General features: G+C 39.3%; 1 protein-coding gene across 1 annotated transcript; it reads right to left on the reverse strand.

Annotated features, from left to right (window-relative positions):
• Positions 1-704: 704 nt before the first annotated feature.
• Positions 705-10435, reverse strand: LOC123254131 (CCR4-NOT transcription complex subunit 9; the record flags this gene model as incomplete). The annotated part of the gene is made up of 4 exons (XM_044683192.1): positions 10382-10435; positions 5890-6069; positions 3927-4042; positions 705-814 (listed from the first exon to the last, which is right to left on the reverse strand). Coding segments are annotated over exons 1-4 (430 nt in total), but the record flags the coding sequence as incomplete, so codon positions are not given.
• Between the last annotated feature and the right edge of the window lie 227 nt (positions 10436-10662).

Raw genomic sequence — 10662 nt, forward strand, 5'->3', positions numbered from 1 at the left:
TCCAACAAAAGAAGGTTTCTACATTCAATTTTCTTGTTTAACATTAGCTAAGAACATTACAAATATCAAATGAAACACCAAGAAAGGAAGAAGAAATCAAGTTGGAGAAAAGCCACAGATGGTGCAGAAATCCTTTTACTACCTAGACTCTGGAACAGAAATGACCGATCTTATTTTTTGGTGGAGACAAAAGCAAATGAACATTCTAGCAATTCCCCACACATAAAATGGGAGAGTCTAGATACACTAACTTGGTCATTGTGAGCACTTGGCTAGGTAAACAGAGAAGAAATCAGTTCTAGAACTAGAGAGAAAGGTTGCATTAGTCTAGGAAGGAGAACAAAAAGAAACCTCATTTCCCAAACACTGCTTCTACTCACAAAACTGAACCTTTCTGCTATAACCCTTGAAATTTTTTCTTTCATACACATGCTGACTTTACTTCTATTAGTCTTTCTTGCTAACATTTGGTAAGGTGTGTAGCCCCATGGCTAAATCATATATTAATCTCTTTTGGTCTTTCTCAGAATGGTATGTGATAAAAGGTCCATAAGGCTTTCTCTTCTGTTTATTGCCAGAAATGGACATAATCTATAAGAATGAAATGGATATATTATAAAAAGCAATTAAGAGGCAGAAAAGAACTCATATCGCCTATCAAGAATGATGGGTCTTACGATTGCAAAAGAAGCCTAATAACTTACCAATAACTCCAAGGCTGGTGAGACGAAGATATTCAAAGGGACGAGTCTTGCTGACCGTGTGCAAAAAGGGATACAAGAAGAGGGGAATATGGGCTGCAAGAAATGCTGACCTTGGAAAGAAAATAATTCTATTCAGAATTCATGTTGTTGATTTCTTAGATATGCAAAGATGACCAAGTAATTGCTTCCATTAAGCATCAGCCTATGACTATTGCGGGAATAATTTTTTTAGGCAACAAATCTCAATTTCTTTTTTCATCAAGGTTGACCTACTGGATAAGTGAATGTGTACTTGCTGTTGTCAACAGCACATGTAACCATACTTTAGAAAATGACCAATTTCAAACAACACTTTAAGGCTTTTGGTTTTAATTTTTTAGGTCATAAAATACTGTTAAATAGGGGGCAGCTGAGGGGCTCAGTAGATTGAGAGCCAGGCCTAGAGATGGGAGGTCCTGAATTCAAATCTGACCACAGACACTTTGTAGTTGTGTGACCCTGGGCAAGTCACTTAACCCCCATTGCCTAGCCCTTATCATTCTTCTGCCTTGGAACCAATACATAGTATTGATTTCAAGATGGAAGGTAAGGGTTTCAAAAAAATAAAATAAATAGTCAGAAGATTCTCAGCCTTCCTCCCCCCTCAGATTGTGACAAACATCTTTAAGTGTAGTCAGGTAAAGCCTTTCAAACCAGAGCAAGGAAATAAACCTGTTTGTCCCAGATTATTTGCTACATACTTCTGTGCAAATTCCTCCCTGATTCCTTGTAAGAACTGTTAGTTATTCTTAACAGTCTTTAATATCCTTGCCTTCTGTGCTCTTTTGGTACTCCCTCTAGGAGAGAAAATCAGTCCTTCGTGCCCTTTCCATTTTATTTTCCTCCTTCCTAATTGCTGATGTTTCTCAAGATTATGTCTATATCTTTCTTCTCCTTAAATTTTCTTAATATTATTCACTCTAATTGTTTCAGTAATTGTCTATGAACAGGATTCCCAAATATAGAGCCCTGATTTCTTCCTTGAGCTCTAGTCCTATGTTTCCAATAGTCTGAAGGAATACTTCTACCTGGATGCTCCACTGCTCCCTTAAATTCAAAATGTCCAAAACTGAAGTCATCTTCTTTCTAGGACACCAGGCATGATTTCTCTTCTCAGCTTCCTTATTTGTTTAGACACTATCCTCCTAATCATAAAACCAGAATAATTTTTTATTTTCTTCCTCTACTTTCACTCATATGTGTGTGTATTCATATAAATGAACATTAAAAAATTTTAATTTTGTTTAAAATGTTTTGACTTTTTTTTTTACATTTTTCTGAATATAACTGTTCTCCATTCTCGTTCAGTGAGTCATCCATTGTAATTAAGTCTAGATATATCTATACATATAGATCATAAAAATATATACATCTGCATATAAGATGTACATATTATATATATATAGATATATCTATGCACCTTCGTGTGTGTGAGTGTGTGTGTACACACATATGCCTGATTTCTTAACTCTTACTGCCACCTCTGTAGGCAGATTCTTACCACCTGTTACTTCAATTATTTAATAGTTTCTCAATTAATCTCTCTCCTTTCCAACAGCTACCACAACAACATTCCTAATGCAGAGTTCTAATCAACTCATTCCCCTTTTCAAAAATCCTGACTCCCTTCCACCTACAGGATAAAGTACATACATAGTCCTTAGTCTGCCATCTAAAATTCTCCACCAATCTGGCCTCAATTTACAGTTGTCTACATTTCATGCTATTCTCTTTCCCACACTCTAATCAGCCAAATAGTGCTCTTAACAGTTCCTTGTGCCCTCTCAGTATTTATGTAGGCTTATTTACTGTCCCACGCATGAAATATATTCCTCATCATTGCCTATTCCTTTAGTGATAATGTTTTGGTGCCATTTCTGCACGAAGCCTTCCTTATTCATATGCTTTTGTATCTCTAGTATTAGCATAGTTCCTTGGAAGTAGTAGCAGTACTTAATAAAGGTTTGCTGAATTTTATTTTATTTTTTATTCTAATTTTCCCCCATTAATTATTTATTAATTTGTCCTGTGGCCTCATAATTAATTAATAAAATTTTATTTTATTTTAATTTGCAATTAAGTAATGCAACCAATGCATAGCTATAAACAGAGAGAGTTAAATGGAATTTCCTACAAATGGAAATAATAGAGCCAATTCTCAAGATTATCAGTGAACACCAATACTTATGACAATGGGAAAAAGGAAGTAATACTGAATAAAGTTTCTGCTGAATGCTTACAGTGCCCTTAGGATTGCTATAGCAGAATGGATCTAAATCATATCATCTCAGAGCTATAAAAGTACTTAGGAGTTTCCCATTCTTTTTTTTTTTTTTAAATATGAACACAGTCTCATGGAAACAAACATAAGCAATGTCAACTTTAATTTTTTTTTTAAACCTTTACTTTCTGCCTTAGAATCAAGAGTAAGTATTGTTTCCAAGGTAGAAGACCCACGGGGCTAGGCTACTGGGGTTAAGTGACTTGCCCAGGGTCACACAGCTAGGAAGTGTCTGAGGCCAGAGTTGGATCCAAGACCTCCCATCTCTAGGTTTTGGCTCTATCCACTGAGTCACCCAGCTGCCCCAATGTCAACTTAAAAAAAAATTAAATTTAAAATGTTTTATTGATTTACTTGGTCTTCCATTTCTAAATATATTCCTTTCATCCTACCTCTACAATTAGCTATCTCTTATAAAAAAAATCAAAACATAGAAAGAAACAAAACCAATCTGGCAAGCTAAACTAACATACCAAGACAGCTTAACAGCATATGCAATGGACCTTAACCTTTGCCAAGAAGGGAATGAAATTTGTTTTCTCATCATCGGGCAGCTAAGTGGCACAGAGGACGGGGTGCTGGGCCTGGAGTCAGGAAGGCCTGAATTCAAATCTGCCTTCAGACACTTATTGGCTATGTGACCCTGGGCAAGTCATTTCATCTTTGCTGCTTCAATTTCCTTAGTTGTAAGATGGGGGAAATAATAGCACCCACTTTCCAGGATAATTGTGAGGATAAAAATGACATAATATTTATTAAGCACTATATAAAAGTTAGCTGGAAATTAATATTACTATTATTTCCCCCAGGACAATATCAATTAAAAAACAACAACAAACCCACCCATTCAAAACAGGTACCCTTAGCCTTAATTTGAATCCAATTCCATCCAAAGTACTTACCTGGTTTCTGGGTGTGATGCCACACACTGTAATAGTGCCAAAGCATTGCAAACTCTGTTAGACTGATGTGCAGTCAAGGTAGGTGGATTGATAGAAGGGTAAATATTTACAATTTCCTAAAAATGAAACAGCACCAGGTCAACCGAATATGCTTGGTTACAACATAAGTACATGAGTGTGAAGGACTATAGAAAAGTCCTGTTTACCCTATGACAGTTGGCCTGCAGAGATCACAGTAACCTGGGCTGCTCAGGTCTGCAAAGCAGGGTACTAAGTTCTGTCAAAGCTTTGCCCTTTCCCTTCCATTCTTCTCCATTTCACTTTCATCTCACACAGTTCTCAGCTAAGTCAAGGACTTTTTAAAACTAAGGTTGCTAGTCTCCTCTATTGAAGGCAACATGGTAAAGTAGAATGGGGAGAGGGAGTCAGATGACACAGGTTCCAATTCCCCTTACTAATGATTTTTGTAGTTCAATTGTTTCAGTCATGTCCTACTCTTTGTGACCTCATTTAGGGTTTTCTTGGCAAAGATGCTAGAGCAGTTTGCCATATTCTTTTCCAACTCATCTGACAAGAGTAGGAAACTGAGGTAGGGAGGGTTAAGTGATTTGACCAGAATGATAAAACTACTCTCTGAGGCCAAATTTGAACTCAGGACTTCCTGACTCCAGGCCCACTGCTCTCTTTCTATCCACTATACACCTTCCTGCCCCCCACTAAAGACATCTAATATATACTCTGTGTATGGCCAAGGGCAAGTCACTGAACCAGTCTCATCTGTCAAAAGAAGGGATGGACCAAATGGCCTCTGGAGTCTTTCCTAACCCCAGATCTTTAATCTTCAACCTAAATTATCATGCCCTTTGTCACTTTGTTTATAAGAATACATAATTAACCCTAGTAAAGAAAAACAAAGATTTTGCTAATATTACAAGTCAATTAATGATAAGGTAAAATGCTAATTGAATTTAAGATTACTGAATATACCACCTTTTTCATGCAAAGTTTCTAGATGTTTTAATCTTATATAAATAATATATACATAAAATGTGGTATCTTTTTCTATTAAGTTAAATTTAGGCAAAAAAGAATCTACTCTAAACTAAAAACAAAAAAGGATGAGTTGGAACATGGATGTTGCTGTGTAGATCTGAAAATACTTTGTCCTATGCTGATGACTTAATTACTTTAATAATTAAAACTCCAGAATAGGGAAAATTACAAAGAATGCTTTGATGATGTACAGGACTATAATCTGACAGATCCAAAGGGCTGAAGATATATATTGAGGAACTTCTAACCCTTTAAGGGAAGAAGAGCTAACATAGAAAAGAAGAGAAAACTCAAAGGTCTCCTCATTACATATGTTCTGTCCCAGCCTTGATGAAATACTGGCAGGTGTGCCCAGCTGGCATAGGGGAGCTGCTCCATTCCCCCTCTTCCTAGTGACCAAGGCCATTTTTTGCAAGTCCCATCCCTCTATACAGTCACCCAAAGTCTCTTCACTCTCTGGGGTAATGGATTGGGGGAGGGGGCAGTAGGGGAAGGAACGGCTCACAGGCAGCTTGAAGTTGCAGTTTGGGCACTTGAACTTGAAAATCTTCACCAGCGATGTCCTATCCTATTTAGAAGCGTTCCCTGTATCCTATTTCTCAACAAGGATCCCTCTAGCTTCAGTTAACTATTAAAAAAAATACAAATTTGCTTTTCTTTTATTCCACAACTGTTTCTTTACTTTAATAACTTAACAAGTCTCAACCTTTGCTTCTTCTAGCACTTTTGATCTTAGCTATGAGAATGAATCTCATGAGCTACTACCTCTTACTACCAATTCTTTTCCAGTTGCCATGAAAGATTATGTGTGAATCATGGCAGATTCTACCTATTCAGAACCATTTATGTAATGCTGAGAGATATTCAGGTGTGAACAAGACTAAATTGCTACCAGTTAACAAATACCCACCTGTAAGAGAGCTGCAATAGTACCAAAAGAGTGCCATAGCATGGGGGCAAGGTCAGGAACAGATTCACGCTTTTTACTCAGCTCCAGGAGAGCATTTTCCCTTGTCTCTGGACTGGACAGCTCATTGATCCACTGATAGATCTTCTCTCTATCCACCTGGGCCAATGCTGTAGGCACAGGCTTAAAGGGCAAGAGCAAACATAGAAATGCAGTTTTATTAAAGTCCAGTAATATGTAAGAAACAGATTTAGATGAGTGTGATTCAATACTTGAGTTGAAGGTGCCATCTGGCTACTCTGAATTATAATTGTTAAAGTAGCAGTGTGACCTTATGAAAAGCTGCTTCTTCTTAGATTTCTCCATCTGTGAAATGGGAAAATGAGAGGCTGGAAAAGATGATTGTTAGCTACTTCAGATGTCTGTGTCCACCACAGATAGGCTACTAACACCATTTTATGAATGTGGAAACGTAGAGCTGGAGAAAGAAACTGATTTATACAGAGCCAAAATTAAATCAGTGACAGAGTTCGAAAAGCTACTTTAGACTCCCATCTACTCATACTCTCATCATGAAAAACTCTTGCCTTGGATACAAACTTCAAGTTCAATATCATTTCACAAAGACTTGGCCAAAGGAACCACAAAGTGCTCTGCTAAATGGACTGAAACATGGAAATCTGACTTTTGTTTCTGTAAGTACTCTGCCACTTAGCTACTAAATTCAGTCTTATAACTGATTGGTGATGATCCTTAAGGAATCACAGGCTCCTATACCAACAGTACTGGGAGAGTAGAACTTTTCTTTTTCCAACAACTAATAAAAGTACTTGCCCTTTTTATACCACCTATAGACAGGCCATGAACTCAAGATTGAAGGATGATTTAAAAAATTATTTTTAGAGAATTGTTCCTCATTGGGGGTAGGGTAGAGATTGATTTAGAGTGCTCCATCAGCTTAAAAGTTCAAAAGGAAAACAAGAGTTAGGATTTCAAATAAAAACTTTCACTTCAGTGTTCAACTTTACGTTAAAAATATAAGAAAAATGAAATAATTAATAAAGGTCCTTCTAACATTAATAGGGATCTTCAATGCTCAACCCAAGAAAACAGCTCAGTTTTCAAATGAAGAAAAATGTACAACCTGCCTCACTGTGTTTTTGCATCCCTCTTTCTGAGTTGTGAATGGATGTTATTATCATACCTTTCACAAACATTGATTGAGAGAATCCATTTTTCTGCACACGAAGAAAGACAGGTCCATTAACTGGTAAATTTCTTCAGATTAAGGAAACTTAGGTGCCCCAGCACCTTCAGTATTAGAAGAGGCTGGGGGAAGGGAGGGTGTTGTGATGTTGAGTGAAAGGGAATTTTTTGAAAAAAGTTTACCTTAAGGATTACAACTAAAATATTACACCACTTTCTTTTCCCATAATAGCCTAGCCTTCAAAAAGGTTGGTGACTAGGTTAGTTAATTGATCTAATTAGCTCATTCTGCCCTATAACAGAAAAGTAAATTAATCTAGGATTTCCAATTACCTCACCCAATATAGATCCAACTGATGAATGAATACAGAATATGATAAAAACAATGTACTTTGTGTATTACAGTAGTTTTTAGTTAGATAAGGGAATAGAAGAGCTACCTTTTTTTAAACCAAGGCACGACAAGTTTGCTTTGATCTAAAAGGCAAATAAGGTTTTCTGCTTTCTATTAAAAAAAAACAACAAGAAGTGAGGAGGAAAAGATTCCCAGTCTCAAATTGAGTCCTAAATTGAAGTCAGTGTGTTATCTACAAAAGGGTCTCAAAGACTAAAAAGCAACTTTAAGTTAGCACACTGACACTTTGAGGGACAAGTAAATCTAAGTACTATCCACTATATGGAATATAGTTCAGGAAGCCCCAGGTAGGTTCCACTGCTTGTACTAAGAGGCACTGGTGCTCCTGATAGCTTCTGGTCAAGTTATCTTTGCTATTATAAAAATGCTGTTGAGGAGCAACAGATTCATTTTGTAAAAGAAGGAAACCTCATTTACCCAGAAATGGAAAGGATCATGAACTAAACCACCTCAACAATATTCTTGAATAAAACTTAGGAATATATGTTTCCTGATTCTATAATCAACCATCACCATAAAATTTTATACACAAAGTTGGTGGTTTAGTTTTCTAATAAATACAAATTTTGGTCAAACAAAGCATGGAACCTGGTGAGAACAGGTACTATTTCCTGGGTTACAAAATATGGACTTGAGTTCTTACTTCAGCAGCATATATACTAAAACTAGAATATGGATGTGGGTAGCAACCAAATAATGATACTCTGGATTTATAGAACACAATTCTTTTAGGGATCACCAAGTATGAAAATAGTGAGTTAGGTCTTTTACCACAGCTGTATTACCCTTGAAAAGTAGAAAAAAACCCATGCATTATTATACCTATTCTAAAAAGTTATTAAGAAGAACAACCAGAGAAGTTGAGTAACTTGTCTAAAATCTTAAAGGAAATTGTCAAAAGAACTAAATTTGAACCTGGCATGTTCTATACAAGTATTGTTTTCCAAAAGAAGGGAGGGGTTTCTCTTGGGAAAAGAGCACTAATTATAGACTACACTTGAGCTTCATACAAGTCATAGATCAAGGAAAAATATAATCTACATTTAAACAAACTCCTGTTTTTCTGTTGTTGTAATTTCCCTGGAGAGAATTATCAAGTTTATATAGTTCAAGGACTATGACTGTCTACCTGGTGATGAATTTTTTTTCTCCCTACAGTAATTCATTCAGACTGCCTACTAAGGTTTGGTGGTATGGGTTATTTGCACAGTACCATATCCCTACCACTTGTGGAACAATGGGAGCCCTACCATTAACTTGCTGTTAAGATCTCCAATGCATCACTTAATCTTTCTGAGTCTTATCTGTGATTCAACAGGTATTTATTAAGTCTCAACTATTAAGTAAAGACCATGTTGGTCACTACGTAAAACCACACAGTCCCTGTCATCATGGGGTTTTAGGATTCCCCTAAGAGAATTCAAAATGAATACAAAGTAGTACGAGGGAAAGGAACAGAAAAGGATTCCTGGGTGGGGAAGGAGGAGGAAAGGACCTGAGCTGAGCCTTAATGGGACCTAGGGGTTTCAAAATGAACAGATGAAGAAAAAGGATATTCTCCATAAGGGGCGGCTAGGTAGCACAGAGTTTAGAGCTCCAGGGCAGGAGTTGAGAAGATCCAGGTTCAAATTTGATCTCTGACATTTCCTAGCTGTGATCTTAGGCAAGTCACTTAACCTCAATTGCCTAGCTCTTACCAGTTTCCTGCCTTAGAATCAACATTTAATATCAATTCTAAGACAGTCAATAAGGATTATTTAAAATAAAGAACGTTCTAGGTAAGGGGGAAAGCAGTTGCAAAAGCACAAAGGTAGTATATGGAATATTCTAAATGAGGAAAAGCAAGTAGGCCAGTTTGGTTCAAGTGCAGTACTGCAAAATAAATCTGGAAAGACAGGACGAAGCTAGGCACAGGCCTTAAAACCCCAAGTTTGCTTGTTTCCCCTACAGAAGGCAACATAGTAAACTGGAAAGAGGAGCAGGTGGCAGGGGTTCCAATCCCTCTTACTAATACCTAATGAGTGTGCAGAAAATACATTAAAGGAGAGAGAATGGAAGTAGGGAGAACGACCAAATTTTAAGAAGTTAGCACAATATGAATCTGAACCCAGTTGGTGGCTTGGGAGTGAAAAGGACGGCTGTGAGAGGTGTGGGAATGTAATTAACTGGACAAGACAAGGGGGGGGCATGATGGGGGGAGGAAGAATAGAGGATGACTCTGAGGTTCTATAGCTGGATGAGTGGAAGAATTGTAGGATCTAGGACACAACCCTGAGTAGAAATATGGGTGATGATCCAATAAAAGCTACGAAGGCAGGCCGAAAGACAGTAGAGATCAGCGTCTCGAAAACGAATAGGGTGTGTGTGTGTGGCGCTATTCATTCTATTAGGTGTTTAATAAAATAATACCCAAAGAAGAAGTTGGGGGAAACAAAAGGTGAAAGAGCTGTAGATGGATACTCGAGGGGTCAACAAGCACCTGCCCAGCGCCAGGAGAGCCTAGCCTTCAGGGAGCTCCCACGCAACAGCGAGACTGCAAGTCAATGCCCGGTCTTTCTAGAGAGCAGCTTGGGGGTGGAGTTCGGAGGAGCAAGGTTGCAGCCCCTGGATGGAAGAAGACTGGTAGGCAAAGAGGCGGAGACAGATTAGGTGGGGGGAGGGCGGAGGAGAGAAACAAGTTTTCCAAAGCGCCGGGCGAAGGTGCCGCGGCCCAGGAGCCCGGCTCCCTCGGCACGAACAGCCCCAGGCCGCCTGGGCGGCTGGCACGAGGAGTGGAGAGGCGCCGGCTCTGGGGCGGAGGCCGAGGCTGAGGTTGGGGCCGGGCCCGGCCCGGGGACCCGGGGGAGCGGCGGAGGCCGCCCTTTCGTTACTTACCGCGGCTGTTGCCAGGCTGTGCATCTTGGGAGCGGCTCCTCCTCGCTTGCCACCACCGAGCGCTCCGGCCCCGCGTTCCCGCTTCAGCAGCCCAGAGGAGAAGCGGCGGCCACCGCCATCCGCCCGCCGCTGGCTCCGCCCCCTTCACCGCCCTCTGACCCTTGACCCCGCCCCACACTCTGGGGGCCCCGGCCCCCGCCTGCGCCCGGCTCTCTTGCCCGGCCGAGAGGAGCAGTTCGGGGCTCTAGTTCCGATATCCCTTCCCTCGAACTCGGATACTG

Source organism: Gracilinanus agilis, unplaced genomic scaffold (genome assembly GCF_016433145.1).
Source record: "Gracilinanus agilis isolate LMUSP501 unplaced genomic scaffold, AgileGrace unplaced_scaffold15440, whole genome shotgun sequence".
Lineage (NCBI taxonomy): Eukaryota > Metazoa > Chordata > Mammalia > Didelphimorphia > Didelphidae > Gracilinanus > Gracilinanus agilis.